Source organism: Zingiber officinale, chromosome 5A, assembly GCF_018446385.1.
Source record: "Zingiber officinale cultivar Zhangliang chromosome 5A, Zo_v1.1, whole genome shotgun sequence".
Lineage (NCBI taxonomy): Eukaryota > Viridiplantae > Streptophyta > Magnoliopsida > Zingiberales > Zingiberaceae > Zingiber > Zingiber officinale.
The window spans coordinates 11,682,582-11,699,820 of record NC_055994.1 but is presented as its reverse complement, the minus strand read 5'-3'; the positions used below and the strand labels follow the sequence as shown (position 1 = coordinate 11,699,820).

Here is a 17,239-nt window from a genome sequence, read left to right as displayed (position 1 = left end):
CGAAGAAGCCTCTTTATAGGAATGAAAGCTTAGAAAGGAAGAAGCTAAACAAAACAAAAAAGCTCACAAGTATTGTATCAAAAATTGCTTGTTATTTTACAGTTTCTGGACCAAGGATGTATTTATATCCTTGGTCGGAGTGCCTGGAAGCGTTCCAGGCACCTGGAGTGGGATAGAATTCTATCCCTGACGCAACGGTCAACATCCACGTCGAAAGTGGATAAAATTATGTTCCGGGCCCCAGACCCACAAAGTCAACCTGGTTGACTTTTTCAGTCCGAACCCTCTGCTCCGATTCTGCTCACCTTGGTCCGGGTCTTCTGCTATGGCTCAGCTCGCTTGGGTGATTTCGGCCATCCGGAATAGGGCTCACTCGAACCCAACTTTCGACCTTCCCGAGCAACCTTCCGCTCCGACTTCTCATCCCTCGGAAACATCACCCGCCTCCTTCTTGTCCGCTCGCGTACTCTTCCACAGCACCTCGTCCCATAGGCGCACCGAGCCCGTCGGCTCTCTCCCGTGCCGTCCTTCTCGCTAGCTGCATTTTTTTCTCGACTTCATGTGCTCCTGCACACTTAGACACAGGGTTAAACATAACAGGACTTAACTTAACTTGTTTGATCACATCAAAACAACCCTAGGATACCAACACATGTCCAATTCTTCTTATGTCAATTTCAAGGTCGTAAGTCATCTAGCGTCCTCCATCTTCACGTCTCAGATACAGGTTAAGTTCTTATAGACGGCGCCAATATGATCTTGTTCAAAAAGCAATGAAGATAGTTGGCTGGGGATATGACTCTGTGGTTGAATGTGTGAAGACTCCACTCCGCTATGCAAAACCAAGAACATCAGTGTCGAGCCAGGGAAGGGATCCCGACGTTGGTACTCAAACGCTTAAGTCAGTCACCGACAACAGTGAAGAACAAAGAAAAATGTAGCAATAATAAGAGTATAATCACAAATAACGCATACCTCCTCTAGTGCATGAACCCCTCTTTATATAGTGGCCCCGTAGCGTACATTCACATTTCTCAAAGCATGTACACGTTTCTCCATTTTTCCTATAAAAAGATAAGTTAGAAAAGTGTTCTGACATCATTCCTTAACAGAGCATGTAAATTCCTGACATAACAGTGGAAGTTTTTGTCGTACAATTCACTAGTTAATCATATCCTGTTGTCAACGACACCAACTCCCAAAAGGATATGATGAGCTAAGCAAAGGGTCCCACTACTTGGCTAAGTGGGGGAGCCACTCGGTCGAGATTCCCCGCCCTATCACTCGAGGTTGTTCTTCTCCACGGTCGCTCAGCTCGGTAGGTTATTCCTCGTACGGCCGGACAGGCGGTCCAGTCAGATTAGCTTTTATAGGGTTGTCACAGTTGCGAACATTCATTCTTCTCTCTTTAGTCGTCCGACTATTGGCGCATTGCCTATCGCTCGGTCGGGCAAGCGATCTCGTCGGACGAGCTCTGGGCATCACCCTGTTCCTGGGCCCTCCTTTGGCCTAGTGGGTGGCCATGCCCGATCGGCCCGTTGTAGCCCTCTCAGTTAACTTTGGTGGCCCGGCAATTTTATGCCTTTGATCATTTTGACTTTGACCTCCACGCTGGCTGTTTTCCCCACTTTTGACTCATCCTTAGCGGGCTCTTTTTACCACGACATCAAATATCTCTAATTTAATTTCTAAATTCATAGGTCGACTGTTCATTTGACTGATAATATTAATAAATTAATCGTTAATATTAATCGATTGATGTCGATCAAAAATTAATTAGAAGTAGAATGATTCAACTATGATATTTGATTGATTGCTATTAGTTGACTGCTAGGATGAATCAGTTGATTGATATTTGAATTATTGATGAAATCAAACAATTTCTGAAAATTCAGAGGTTGTACAACGACTGGACAGTGTCGACGACCATATATATCGAGTAACATTGTTGACTGATATGTGAAAATAAATCCTAATCTAAAAGCTTTAAAATAGGGATTTTGAGGAGTTTTTGAAGAGTGAACTGCTGGTGTATTTCCATACCAACAAGAGACAATTCCAAACAATAAGAAAGCGTCTAAAACAAGATTTATATAAAATTATTTATACTCATTGTATTTACATTTATCCCATGTCTTCTTATTGCATTATTGTAATCAAAGGTTGTAAGAGAGGCTTCTCTGCCTCCAAAAGGTATCAGAGAAAGAGAAGATTTAGTAGTGGTGGATCGCTAGAATTAAGCATTGGATTAGTCGCCTTAAAAGACAAATATCAAGTAAATTCTTAGTGTTATGCATGTGACATCAAAGTTGATTTAAGTTTTCCATTGCATATTTAAACGACGAGCACACGATTAAGACAAAGCGATTAAAGTTATTCACCTCCCTTAGCTCGCATCGGTCCTAACCATAGCAATTACGATTTTGTAAATTTCTACTAATATTGAATAGATTAAGTATACATTATACCAGTTATAAAATATGTAACAATTATAAAATCATAACTATTACTACGAGCCTACTCAACATTTAGACGGAAAATAATGAACACTTTAGAGGGCAGTTGGGTTTATATACCATTGAGCATTAAGGTATGATATTATTTTGATTAAAAAAAATCAAAATAGAATACTCATTTGATGATTTGAAAAACAGAAGACCTCATTTTGACTTTTTTTCCTATTATTTCTAATAAAAAAAATACTAAATCTATAATAATTCTACGCGGGCGTTCATATAGTAGTCTAGTTTTATATGAACTATTTCATTTTAGTTAAACATCAATAATATTTTTTAAAAAACAGAATATATCAAAAAACAAATATACAAATCAAGTCAATATCGTATCAGCTTAACCCAATTAAGTGGATATCAGAGTGATTATTCGATCTGAACTTGATAGCCCAAACTTTATGAGCCTTCTAAGAACCCACAGCCCAAGTAGGGATATTCAGAATTAAAATATATATAATTTTTTATTTTTCGCATAAATCAGGTATCCTTCCATTTATTAGGCACCACGTGTCCTCTCGAGTGGGGCATCTATTCTATTCCTCGTCTCTATTCCTTGCGCGCAATATGCGCCCAAGCAACGAACCGCACCACATGCGCCTGTGCGACCCCCGCGAAATGGGACCACGTGCACTTTCCTAACCCGAATAACATTTATGCGGTCACCTTTCGTGAGTGTAGTTATCAGGCAAAGTGGTGATCCATCGAGTGGGGACGTACGAGAATTCCTGCCTTATTTGGCCTTAATGACCGTATTGCCATTGCCTTTAAAAGAGCCCTATTGGCCGGCCTTTAAATGGAGGGAGGGAGAAGGCGAGCGAGTGAACGAACGAGGGCCACTTGAAGCATCGACGCCATTTCTCCTCTCTGCGATCCAAGATGAGCTCTCAGATCTTCCGGTCTGCTTCGAGGGCGGCGAGGACTCTCCTCTCGTCCTCTCGAACCTCTTCTTCAGTCGGCCGTGAGTTCGCTCTCTCTTTTTTGTTTTTGTTTTCCGCCTTTCCTGTGGCTTCGGAGTAATTTTTCTCTTGGAGTTAAGATTTGATTTCTTCGATTGTGTTCCTGATGAGAGGATTGTGTATTGATTTTAGGGTTTTAATCGATGGCAGATCGTTTTGTTTTTATTTATTCTTTTGAACAGACGTGGAGTTTCATTGATTGCCTTTTGATTCATCTTTCCTTCGCTTCTGCTCTGTACATTTCTTGTTTTTGCGAAGAAAAGTACACTTTGTTTTTCGATTTAGTTTTGTAAATCGGAATAATGCAAAATGCGATCTCTTAAGGATCTAATAAATGCCAAATTTTGCATTCGGATTGTGTGAGTTTGAAACAAAAAGGGTGAATTTTGTTGTTTATTTCGAATCAAATTGGATAAATGAAAACTAATAGAAACTGATTGGACATATGTTTTTGGTATATTGGTCTCGGCTACATTATTCACCTTTTAGCTAGAGATTTTTCCTTCTAATTGGAAAAAAGAAAGGGAATAGAATCTGATTGGACATATGCTTTTGGTCTTTTGGTATCGTCTTTAACTTTCGTCATCATTTTCTAGAAATCTCTCCTAAATCATTTTGATTTCTCTGTTCCATACGCACTCATTGATATAGAAAAAAGAATTTGCTTTCTAAAAAAATAAAAAATAATATGCGTAGAGGTTTTTATTTAAATCTTCTTGAATTCGACAAGTACACAAGTATTACATGGATAAGCTCTATGTAGAAATAGTATTCATATAGTCCACGTCAAATAGTTGAGACAAACACAATTTGATGATGATGATGATGTAAGTACAACCTCATCAACTTTCACTTTTCTATAGTTCACTTGTGTTTAGTGTCCCATCCTAGGAGTGCTGAGCCAATGGCATTGGCCAACCTGGATTCAGAAATAAATAGAATAGAGAAAACAATTATTGTGCTCTTACTTTAATAACTTCAATGCCTATATCTAATTTTCCCCCTTTCCTGTGCTACCTGAATTGGAGTTCTCATAATTGAATTCTTATTCAAGTATAATATTTTGCTTATTAAACTATCTAAATGGAAAAATTAATGGGCATAATTCATCCTACTAGCTTCTATTAAGCCACAAATTTACTGCTCCATGCAGTTTGTTTGTAATTCATACACTATTTCTAGTGCAAAATTAAAACACTTGCATTCCTATGTGAAAATTTAGTAGCTGTAGGGCTTTCAGAGATATTATAATCCAGATTTTCTGTGGAAGGTATTGGGCTTTTCAGTGGGCTACCGATTTTCAGTAAAGCAAATAGTGGGATACTTGTTGTACTACTAGGTTTCCTGTAGTTTATTGATGGAAGGAAATTTTTCCTTCTAATCTGATTCTAGAGGAACCTTTTTTCCTCACTTACTTTAAGATCTATGCTTTGCTGGGGGGAAAAAAAAAAAAACAAAGGTGTGGACCACTCATCTTAGCATCTTTCGTAGATTTATTTTGTTTATTTTGAACATTTCTAATGTGTGTGAATTATAAATTGACTTTTGTTGACGGTGGTCTAATGTCTACCTTTGGTGATGGTGGAACTTTTATACTTGCTAATATTTTTGCTCAATAATAGTGCTGCCAAAAATTAACTCAATTAACTAGGTCCCTTGTGATCCCAAGATTATATGGAAGAGATTGTAATATACTAGTGTAGTTTTGCTGGCTATTTGTGATTACAATACACTGCCTGCAATTTTTCAGGAACAAGCATGATGAGAATGATGCCAATTTTTTTGTTTGTATGACTGAATTATTCGCAAACCGGAATTATTCATAAACCTACTCTAACTTCCATCTGACAAGTTTATATTCTTCAGAGTGGCGCACTGTAGCAGCAGCAACTGCAACGGTTGCCAGAGGGTCGGCACGCTCTCTTTCTTCCTTTTGTGATAAGGCTGATCTCAAAAGCACATCAATGGGATGGTTATATGGTGCTCTAGCTGTGCCTGCTGGAGGTGAATATCTTATATTTATGTTTTTGTTACTCTGTTGAAATCCTTTATCCTCTACATTCCCATGGTTTCTTGAGAATAGTGATGATTATTTCCAGTTCTCACTACTCTGCTGAAGGGTGTGTAATTTCAAATCTTGGCTCACACATTATGTAATGCTATTTTTATATACCTTGTATATTGCTAAACGATAATGTTTATCATTTTGGAGGTGAAAACATTATAGCTTTCCATGTGCCTTGCTTTTGTTGGCTGCATGCTTATTTATACTTCTTTTCCTTGGTTGGCAGTATATATGCTTCAAGACCAACAGCTACAAGCAGCAGAGGTAAAACTGCAGAAGATGGATTTTATTTGGCTGTGTATTATATGTTGTAATTTTTTTCTAATAAGTGTCTCTATTTAAGCTGGAGAGGACATTCATTGCAATCAAGCCTGATGGAGTGCAAAGAGGACTGGTATGTTAAGAATGGCAACCCAAGTTTTACGAGCAGACAAAATTTCTTACTTTTTAGGGATAATTACTTAATCTATCCTGAAAAATTGTGCCTTTAACAAATCTATCACAAACTTGCAGACAAAATTTCTTACTTTTAGGGCTAATTACTTAATCTATCATGAAAATTTGTAGCATGCTTGATCACTAAAAAAATATAATGTGGTATCAAAATGATATATGATGTCACTTGAAAAATACTTTGAGAAATTATTTTAAAATTTGGTCATAATTTTTTTTTTCTGTTAGATTTGCTACAAAATTGAAATTTCATGATCAATTTAATAATAAATGCTTCTAAATTCTAGGCCATTTGAAAGACTTGTTTACATGTTTCTATCATAAATGTCAACACTTTGTATAATACATACAAATTGGAGTTGACATATGAGAACACAACAACTTGTTTAGGGCATCCATCAGTTATGATAATTATATTATAATAATTCATGAATTATTAAATTTGTTATAATTTTTCCAACTATCAATTGTAATGATTTTGATGAATTTAGCATTTTTTAAACAACTTTTAATGTTTGTTTATCCTAGATGAAATTGTTGAGGTAATAGTTTCACATATTTATGCTACGTACTTTCATATGTTTATCTTACCTCATCACCTTAATAAATCTTTAAATTTTACTTATGATGTGAAACTGAATCTGAGTAGGAATAGGTGTTGCTAGCTATTTTGTTTTTAAGATAAGATTTGACATCTTAGTAGTCTAGCATGCCATGTAAAATTATATGTAACTTCTAGTGCACCTGATCACACTTTTATTCTTCAGATTGCAGAGATTATATCTCGTTTTGAAAAGAAGGGGTTTAAGCTTGTGGCAATAAAGATCATGATTCCTTCCAAAGATTTTGCCCAGAAACACTACCATGATCTTAAAGAAAGGCCATTCTTCAATGGCCTTTGTGATTTTCTTAGCTCAGGCCCTGTGGTTGCTATGGTAAAGCTAAAAGTCATGTTACCTTCCCTCGGAAGATTTCCTTATATTTAAGTTTTCTCATTGCTAACCCTAATTGGACTTGCATTTTGCTAATTGTCATTTATTGAAATTACTTTCATTATAATTTACATTGTAGGTTTGGGAAGGGGAAGGAGTTATAAAATATGGCCGAAAGTTAATTGGTGCTACTGATCCACAAAAATCAGAACCCGGTACAATCAGAGGTGATCTTGCTGTCGGTGTTGGAAGGTATGTGTCTGAAAAGTTTTTATTTTATCTTCATCCAAGAGCTCTCAGGTATAGGGTTTTCAGCTAATATGAAAAGAAAAAGTAGGGAAATAGTTCACGGCATTCCAGATATCCTATTTAGTTGGATTATCTTTCGAGGCTCTTAGTTCATACAATGTTGGATTTGAATTGGTGCTGATATTGAATTGGTCCATTTAATTGTGAGGAGCTCTACTAGCCCTTGGAAGCAAAATCATTTCATCATTTACTTTTGGTGTTCAGTTGATTTATATCATACTCATGGTACTTGTTAATTATTCTTGATGGATGGATGTTTGCTGACTAATTTGCTGTGTTATGTACTAATCTCATGTTGATGGTTTGCCTTTCCTTTGAAAAAGAAATACTAAAATAAAATTTCATCGCAGAAATATCATCCATGGGAGCGATGGTTCGGAAACAGCCAAGGATGAGATTGCCCTGTGGTTCACTCCTAGGGAATTGGTGTCTTACACCAGCAATGCGGAGAAGTGGATCTACGGAATTAATTAATGAGATTCTTTTCTGTTCTTTCTTCACTTATTTTCAAAATTTTCAGTCTTATAGAGCAGGCAGGCAATATGCGCCGCAAAGAAATAATCGATGTTATTAATAAGTAACACTATCCCGTGGCAAGTTCCTTGTAACCACTGAAATCTTGCTGGGGTCTTGTAGGATGTTTATCTGGAAAATAAATGTGAAGTTATACTACTCTCTCCATTCTGATGTTGCCTTTTGTCAATTAAAGCTGGATGTAAGCAAATGATATACCACTTATCCATCTCAGTTCCTCAGGGTGAGCAGGCCATTGATTTTTCTTGATGTTCTTGGCAAATTTTCTCCATGCAGCGTAGATAGATATTAGTCGATCCATTTGATGGGATGTTATAGGGCAAACACTCTGCGAGTTTTCTCAAAGTTGTAACTGACGCTACAGCACATAAATCTACTGTTGCATTGGTCTTGCAACAGGAAGAACAAGGAAATTTGCTGAATTTTTGAACTTGCAAGAGAAATTACTCTGGAAAATGGCAATCGCGAACAGGTAAATGAATGGACAACATAACTGAATCTGTGGGCATGTGGAAATCAATATGAATCACAAGTTAAATTCGTCAAAACAAAAAAAAACGTTCTCTAACTATCCATCGGATAGTAGATGATCAAGTATTTTGACAAGGTAAAAATAAACAAGAATATTCTTTTCCAGAATATGTTTACTATAATGTCAACAAAGATTGACCATTAAATGTGTCTTTCAATGGACCTAAACAACCAGACTGTAACCCTGACAACAAAAGAAAGCGACTAAGATGCCTAATACAGCCCCGGCAAAGACCTGGGATGGGGTGTGTCCCAGGAGCTCCTTAAGCTTTCTTTTACTGATAGGATGTGCTTGAAACAAGTCCTCAATGATCTTATTAAGTACCTGGATTGTCAGAACACAGAAAAAAATGTCAGAAGTGAAAGATTGGTATCAGGCAGAAAACAAGTCTATTGCCTCAGTGGAGCCACCAAATATGCACAAGCAAACACAAAACATTTCCAAACAATTCTTTTGGAAAACAGCTAAAGTGCCAATAATTAGTATCTGACACCTAAATATTGGTTACCAAGTGCATCCGCAACATGTGTATGTATATCTAGAAGCTTTTGAGTATTCCCAAATCATCATATATTGAACACATATTGGCCAATTGGATATCTCTGCTATCAACTGAACATTATATCAGTTACATGTGCATATTGGATACCGGGAAATGATTTAGTAACTAGTAAATGTGGGAAACCAAGTGCTTTGACTGAAATCTTGAGAGAGCAAATGATACAATTGTAACTTCAAAAGACGTTGAAGAAAGTGATGCTGCATACAAATGAAGCAAATGAAGCAAAGTTTCAGGGTGTTGAGGTTCTTGTGACAAACAAGGCACCTCAAGTTTACAGTTTACAGCCTTAACACAATGAACAAAGTATAGGTAATTTAATTTCCTGGAGCCTAACTTGTACTTCATCTTCATCTTCATTTTACTTTTTATCTTTTCTCTTGGTTGACATGCTGGTTTGAGGTCCAAGCACATATGCGCTCCATCAACAATTTCTACGAATCACTTGAGTTTAGTCCCCTGTAAGATGTTTTAGGGTTAAGAATCAAAGTTGAGTCCTATATATATCTTGTAATGGCTATCTTCTATGAATGAAATATAATATTTTCTTTCCAACCTCAACAGGATCATTACCAGTTTACCACAAAATTCTAATGGGTTGTGAGCTTGTCAACCACATTTGCAGTATCATGGAGCTCCATCTAAACTTGAAGCATGGCCTAAAGCATAGGAATCTATGCAAAATTCCAAGTACATAATGAGATCAAATGGGTGAGCCTCTCACCCACTTACCTCACCATATACATCCCTGCTATAGGAATTTTGGAGACGCTAAATAAAGGAAACTATCATATATATATATATATATATATATATAATTCAGTATTCTAGGGATGAATGTTTTCTCTATAAAAAAAAGACAGAAAGCTCCTGTTAGAGGTATTATTAGGGGTAAGCAAAAGTTCAGTTAAACTGAACAGGCCGAGTGAATTTAAATTTCGGTTTGGTTATTTCAGTATTTCGATCTTATTTTTTCAAAAAAATCAATTTATTTAGTTATTTCGGTTCAATTTTGGTTTTAAATCCTTATTCAGTTAAACCGAAATAGCAAAAATCAAACTGATGATTCTCCCACCTTAAAAAAAATTGATTTCAGTTTCAATTAAATCTCCCATGATTCTATCATTGTAAAAAAAATCGATTAATTCAGTTTTCAATCGAATTAACTATTTTATTAATTCAATTTGTTCGGATTTTTTTGGAAAATTATGTCTGTTAGGTTAGGCTAGGTTAGTTTGAAAAAATTCAATTTATTTGATTACGATGTATTCGGTTTGGTTCGATTTTAACTGAATACTCAGCCCTAGGTTTTATGATTTTTTGGGTGAAGTTGTGGGTTTAATGATATAATCCCAAATTGGATGTATTAGGTTGATGATTTTATATCAAGTCCTGTACATACATGTATTAGGTGTCTCTTATAATAATATCAATTTGCAATTTTATTTTTGGGTCTCTTATGCTCTCCTTGGGCTAAAAAAAAGTTTATAATAAATAAAACCACCTATCAAACTTTATGGGCAGAGCGTTGAATTGTTATGAAATAACATACATAGAAAGATAATATAGCATAGATAAAAATGTTAGATATATAGGATTACTAGAAGGATGAAATAAAATTTTAAAATTTGGTAATAATGAAGAGTAGCTCTATTCCAATAGATCATAAAACTAGAGAAAATAAATTGAGATGGTATGAATATGTACAAAAACAATTCATAAGGCTTAAATCAATGAGTAGAAAATACAAGTGGTAAGGAGTGACTAAAGAAATAGTCAATGTAATAAAAAATAACTTTACTTGGATCATTATTGGTGATATTCCTTACATAGAACTCAATGGAGGAATAAGATTCATCTAAATGAACGAAATAGTCCAGACAAACATAGTTGATGATGATAATGATATCAATGGTTTTGTTTACATATTGCTATATACAAATACATGCAATATTCATTTGACAAGCAATATTTTGATCAATCTCAAGGTCTTGATATTTTATATAGGTATCTCAAGCACTCCTTCGCCATCTGATCCACTTGCACCTAGTTCAGACACTTAAAAGGTTAGGGTTTTGGTATGGTAGATTTTGATAATGCTTGTGTTGGTAGTGGAGTTGAGTGATTGAAAATTAGTAAATGAAAAGTAATGTAAGAGATATCTATATTTGTACACAAAAGAGAGAGGAAAAAAAAAAAGATACAACACAAAAGTCCTCTTTTTATTTTAACTTTTTATCTGAAGATTAGAGTGAAGGATTGCCGTGTAACCTAGAGGTCATGGGTTTGAATCTTGGAAATAGCCTATTGCAAAGCAAGATAAGCATGCATACAATAGACCCTTCAAAGGCACCCCGCATTAGCGAGAACTTCATGCATTGGGTTGCCCTTTATTTGAAGATTAGAGTAGGCTTCTCTCTTCAATGAGCTCTTTGACCTCTAGTTGTCCATCACCCATGGGATCCTAGAATCATAATGATGGTGTAGAAACACCTACTAGTTCCATGACTATACTTCACTCCATAACTACAGAAGCTTTATGCTGCTATCCTTCTTATTCTATAACTATATTTAACTGTAAAACTACAGAAGTTTTAAGCTGCTAATATGCCATAGAAATATGCACACCAAATAATGCTGATTACTAAGTTGGAAGAAATATTTTATGACTTTGTTTAGTCACATATAGTAAGTTATGGGATAAAACAACCAGTTTATAAGGCTTAGATGAGCAAAACACATTTACTTGTGTAAAAAATAAACATTTTAACGTCAGGAGTGGTGGGGGAATGTTTAAGGCTTAGATAATTGGATTGATATTAACTTGTGCTGATACATTTTGAGCCATGCTTGGACCTTGTATGTTAATGAGTCATCTCATTTGCGAGGATTGTTATACATCTACAGCAATAATTTCACCTGAATGGCATGACTGCAATGAGTATCTTTCATGTTCAATCAATTTGATTAGTTTGTTGTCACCACTTGCTTAGAAGAGAGAATTGACCACCCATTAACAAAATTCTTAGACCTAAGTAAATAATAGCTCTCTCATCTAAAAGCTTATAAAGCTTCTCTATTAATCCACAATTCACAATTTAGCACTAAACTTAGGGTGTCACAATCACCCCCATTTTAAGTCTTGACGCCCATGTTAAGACCCAAACCCCAACACATAACTTGAATCATTCATAATAAGCAGAATATGAGGCCCATGGTAGCTACACTATCACACATGCAACCTTCTCTAACACCACACAATGTCTTGGATTGCATTCATTTTGATATTAATTGTCACAATCAACTTAACTGTTTAACATTTCTGGTTTAAACAACCCAAAATGCTTAAACCCAAATTAACAGTAAGCTCTCTCATCTAAGCTTATAAATTTTCTATTAGCCCACAACTCACAATGTCAGATTAAACTTGGGAGTCACATTTGTCGGGCTCTTACTAAAACCATCTAGTTAACCATAGCATATATCATGCAAAGGGTTGAGCTGAAACTCCAACAAGAAAAATTAAATGTGATTTATTTAAGAGGAAATCAACAAACTTTAACAAATAAGCTTTAGTTTCAAAACTCACTTGTAGACTTATTTTATAAGGTTTATAGCAAACTTGACAAAACATTGGATCAAAAGAAGACCTAAAATCTTTACAAAGGAAAAAATAATAATCAAATGCTTACTTTTCCAACAAAAACTTCAGCCTGTTATGAACAAGCTCCTCATGAATTCTTTTCGAGCTTTATTCATGAACCATGTGTTGGTGCATTTGCCACCAATGATCAAACCTGAGTTTTGATGAATGACAGGTGAATTAAAGTTAGATGTGATGTTGATCTAACCTTATTACTTAGTGCATAGGGTTCACTAACTTACAGGTCAAGAGGACCAGACACTAGACAGAAGTCCAATCAGGATGTGCGATACTTGATTAGCGAAATCCAGATGTTGGATTCTGGCAGGAGGTCGGGATATTCGATTCCTGATGGATTGAAATCCGGATGTGCGATTCCGGCAGGAGGTCGGAATGCTTGATTCCCGAGTGGCAAAGTCCAGATGTGTGATTCCAGTAGGAAGACCTAGTGGGTCAGATTGGGCGTCAAGGAGATAACTTGACATTTGATAAGTGGAGGTAAGTCACTGGAGGAGAGTAACTTAATGAGGACGCGTCCTGGTTGAGGGGACAATAGACGTCGGCCCAGTTTAAATCCATTTTAGATCCCTGAGACCTTGATTAGTTCCTGGTCTTGGAAAGACACGAACTAATTAATACTATTTTATTGTGCTAAAGGTTATTATTTGTTGGGTTGGACTAACACATTTTGCAAGACAAAAGGAGCATAAAGTGCCTCAGGTAAATAGTACCCGAGGCACCTTCCAGACGACGAAAGGCTCCTTGAGTCAAACTTTGGAAGGTGCCTTTAGTTGGATAACACAGAAGCCTTTGGCGCTGATAAGAAGCTGAAGTTGTGGGATAATTTTTAGGGTTGAAGGCGCCATCAGTGCTATGGAAGGTGCATTCAACGTTCAATAAAAAAGTCTCGCCCAAGGCTTCAAAAGAACTAAAGTACACTTCTACTATAAATTTCTACGCGTTCATTCGACGTTCCGAGTGCTCCAACTTCCTGCTGTGCTATGACACTGCTGCGCCCGACTATTGCTGAGGAGTCGTCCAACACTAAACTTGATCCGATTATCTTCGAAGGTGTTGGGTAACGAACTTTTAATATTGTACTTAATTTTTGTATAAAGGAAAGTGTAGCGTGTTACACTTTTCCTATTCTTTTATTGCACTCAATCCCCTCTTCGGACGATTCCGGAAGATGTATTTAGTGGATTACCCGTCAATAGGTCCACAGGACGTGGGTCTTGAAGTAGTAGTTGTCAAAGGCTCCGAACCAAGTAAAATCGACTGAGTTCACGTACTTGTGTTTTTCTTCTTTTTATCTATGTGTTTAATTCCGCTGCGTACTTTTTATTTTATAACACACAAAAAATAAGTTTTTTAAAATCACATGATTCACCCCCCCCTCTCATGTGCATCTCGATCTAACATCATGTTAATCACACAAAGGCTATGTTCACTAAATCAATGTCCTTAAATGGTGCATATGCGCTCACCTAGTACCAAATAACTTAATTATTGTTTATTTATCATACGAAACAAGCCATTTACTTTTTTTTTTAAAAAAAAAAAAATTGAGATTGTACATGTAGACCTAAAATTAGCATCACAAGTACAAGGATTGCAATTAAGCTCCATGTTTCACACCCAAGCAGAAAAGTAGGATTTTATATGAAATTATTAGTTTCATTGCTTTTACAAAGCAAAACTCCGGCCTAAGAGAACCACCAGGTGCCACCATGTGTTGGCAAATGGCAAAGCCAATGGTGACACTCTGCTAAGAGTCTAAGAATATCACAGGTTTAAATGGTCTAAACTCATAGCTGCAGTGTCAGTTAATCTCATTATTAGGCTAATAATCATTTAAATTGTTAAAAAAGAGAAATGGTCTGAATCCTCTTGCTCTCTCGGCACCGATTGCAGTTTCACTAAGCTCCATGTTTTCCATCCAAGCAGAAAAGTATGATTTTTATATGAAATTGTTAGTTTCATTGATTTTACAAGCAAAATTCCGGCTTAAGAGAACCACCAGGTGCTACCATGTGTTGGCAAATGGCAAAGCCAATGGTGACACTCCGCTAAGAGTCTAAGAATATCACAGGTTTAAATGGTCTAAACTCATAGCTGCAGTGTCAGTTAATCTCATTATTAGGCTAATAATCATTTAAATTGTTAAAAAGAGAGATGGTCCGAATCCTCTTGCTCTCTCAGCACCAAATGCAGTTTCACTAAGCTCCATGTTTTGCATCCAAGCAGAAAAGTATGATTTTTATATGAAATTGTTAGTTTCATAGATTTTACAAGCAAAATTCCAGCTTAAGAGAGCCACCAGGTGCTATCATGTGTTGGCAAATGGCAAGCCAATGGTGACACTCCGCTAAGAGTCTAAGAATAATACACGTTTAAATGGTCTAAACTCATAGATGCAGTGTCATTTAATCTCATAACTAAGCTAATAATCACTTAAATTGTTTAAAAGAGAGATGTTCTGTATCCTCTTGTTCTATCGGCACAGAGAAACAAATAGCAAATAAAATTCAAAAGACAGGAACATTCACCTCAGCCTGCATGCCGGCATGCCGTCTGACACCGATGGCATCATACATAACAATAAGGCTGAACCCTAGGCACACTGGGAAGAGCGAGTCGCCCACCCCATGGCACAGCGCCACAGAAGCAGTGAGTGCGGTGCACAGCGCGGAGTGCGAAGACGGCATTCCCCCGGAGCTGAACAACACCCCGAGGTCCCACCTCCGTTCAAAGAAGAAGTTGAGAAGCATCTTAATGGTCTGAGCCAGGGACCAAGCGACTAAGCCCGATATGAAGGTGGGGTTTCCGGCGAGCGTCCACAGGAATGGGCTGACCCGGTCCCTGGAAACGGCCGCCGTGGTGCTCATCAGAAACGTCCCGATCCCGCCGCAGCAGAGGAAGCCCTCCCGCTCGCGTTCGCAGCCATCGGGCAGGCCGCCGCGGAGCCAAGACCGCATCTTTGGCAGATGGGAGAAGACGAAACCGCGGAGTGACTGGAGGACGATGCATAATGGATTGAACGAGGACGAGGTGGAGGCGACCGGGCCGGCGGGAAATCGGCTGGTGTTGGAATCCAAGGAGATGGGAAGGGACGACGAGGGTTTGGGGCACTTGGAGCAGGAACGAGTAGCTATTGGGTAAAGGTGGGAGGAGAGAGGAGCCCTAAAGAAGGGTTTGAGACTGACGACCTCCATGGCTGCTGCTGCGCATCTCGCTACCCGATGGACACAGGGAAAAAACCAAAGCGATCGGGATAAATGGGAGGGAAGATGATGCACATACATTTTTAACGCCACCCCGCTCATCTTTTACAAATTCAATAAGAGGCCCCAGGAATGTCAATTCGTATTGTAACAAAAATATTATATAACAAAAAATCTAATCTTAACTCTATTTAAAAATCCTAAACTTAAACTCACATAATCCGATCAATCAAAATAGCCCGTTCAATGCAGAAAAAATATATGATATTTTCAAATTGATTTGAATCAGATTGACCTAGTCGGATCTATTTGACACCCTAGGGTTGAGGAGTCTAGATCCTCTGGTCTAAAATTTTTTATCTCTTTCATAATTTATACGTTGAATTACAGACGAAATCTAGTCAAAAGTGACTTCAATCTCTCCTAATTCATCTTTCCATTTAGATTATAATTTTGAATTAAGTCAGGCGGTCGGAGACGACTGGCGGTACAATACTATACAGTTTGCTCTCCACTGACAACCTTCAATCACCTGACTCAATTTAAAACTATAATTTAGATGGAAAAATAAATTTAAGAAAATCGTAGTTAATTTTGATCAAAATCCCACATGTAATTATATAAGAGATCCGAAATAAATCAAGAAGGGCTGATCAACGATCTGATACATGGAGATGAGAAAGAGACAACAATGTTAGTAATGATCTAAAAAATTCATTTCGTCCCCCCAAAAAATGTTTACTTTCTTAATATTTAAAAAATAATAATAAAATAAATAGTGGCGTCATAGTTTAAAGTTGTTAACGCGCATTTTGCTAATTTTGAATTTAAAGGAGTTAAAATAAATTTTCATTATCATAAATCAGAGGGGGCTATAAGAAAAAGTGAAAATGGAAAGGTATATAACAAGAAGATTCTCGAGGATAGGAATTTCCTAGAGTGGAAATTTTAACATAATGATTTTTTGGTTAATTCAATTGGCTTCCATAATTTCCTTTTTTTATTTTCGTTGGATGTTAGGGGAAATAGCAATTTCACATGTTATTTTCAGTCACATCAAGGAGTTTTCAAAAAAGTTCGAGCATTTGTAAAAAAAAAAAATAAAAAAAATAATTTAAAGTATCTATATTTTAAAATTTTCAAAACTATTTTATAAATAATTTCCCTATTTATAATTTTAAAAAATTTAAGCGGAGTTTGATTTGCAAATCAGGCCAAACCTAATAGGACATAAATTGAATTAGAATGTGATTGATCCGAGTAGGTTTGTTCAACATCTTTACATGAGTTTTTGATAGGTCATCTATTGTTTCCACGGAAGTAACTAGTAAGTGATAGACTTATTATGATGGGGTCATAAATCAATTCTTGATGGGTGTATATTCATAAGAAATTTTTTTTTTCCAAATCTTAGCTAATTTGACGGTCAATTATATGTAATTTATCTTTTTTCACATAATTTAAAAAGAGTTTATAAAAGACACATGAGATAAACATAGTATACTACAATTGATAGGTC

At 36.5% G+C, this 17,239-nt stretch overlaps 2 protein-coding genes across 3 annotated transcripts; one reads left to right on the top strand and one right to left on the bottom strand.

Moving 5' to 3' along the window:
- Positions 1 to 3,289: 3,289 nt before the first annotated feature.
- LOC121982624 (nucleoside diphosphate kinase 3-like) lies at positions 3,290 to 7,895 on the top strand. The gene is made up of 7 exons (XM_042535764.1): positions 3,290 to 3,471; positions 5,336 to 5,473; positions 5,761 to 5,798; positions 5,878 to 5,928; positions 6,755 to 6,922; positions 7,059 to 7,171; positions 7,579 to 7,895. Exons 1-7 carry the CDS (start codon positions 3,390 to 3,392, stop codon positions 7,700 to 7,702), a joined length of 714 nt encoding a protein of 237 aa, XP_042391698.1. The 5' UTR covers positions 3,290 to 3,389; the 3' UTR covers positions 7,703 to 7,895.
- A 361-nt stretch (positions 7,896 to 8,256) lies between these two features.
- On the bottom strand, positions 8,257 to 15,766 carry LOC121980221. 2 transcript variants are annotated; one of them, XM_042532187.1, is made up of 2 exons: positions 15,046 to 15,764; positions 8,257 to 8,618 (listed from the first exon to the last, which is right to left on the bottom strand). In XM_042532187.1, the coding sequence occupies exons 1-2, from the start codon at positions 15,709 to 15,711 to the stop codon at positions 8,457 to 8,459; spliced, it is 828 nt and encodes a 275-aa protein (XP_042388121.1). In that variant the 5' UTR covers positions 15,712 to 15,764; the 3' UTR covers positions 8,257 to 8,456. The 2 variants fall into 2 exon arrangements, with proteins under 2 accessions (XP_042388121.1, XP_042388122.1); XM_042532188.1 differs by lacking the exon at positions 8,257 to 8,618 and adding an exon at positions 8,827 to 9,312 and having other exon boundaries at positions 15,046 to 15,766.
- Between the last annotated feature and the right edge of the window lie 1,473 nt (positions 15,767 to 17,239).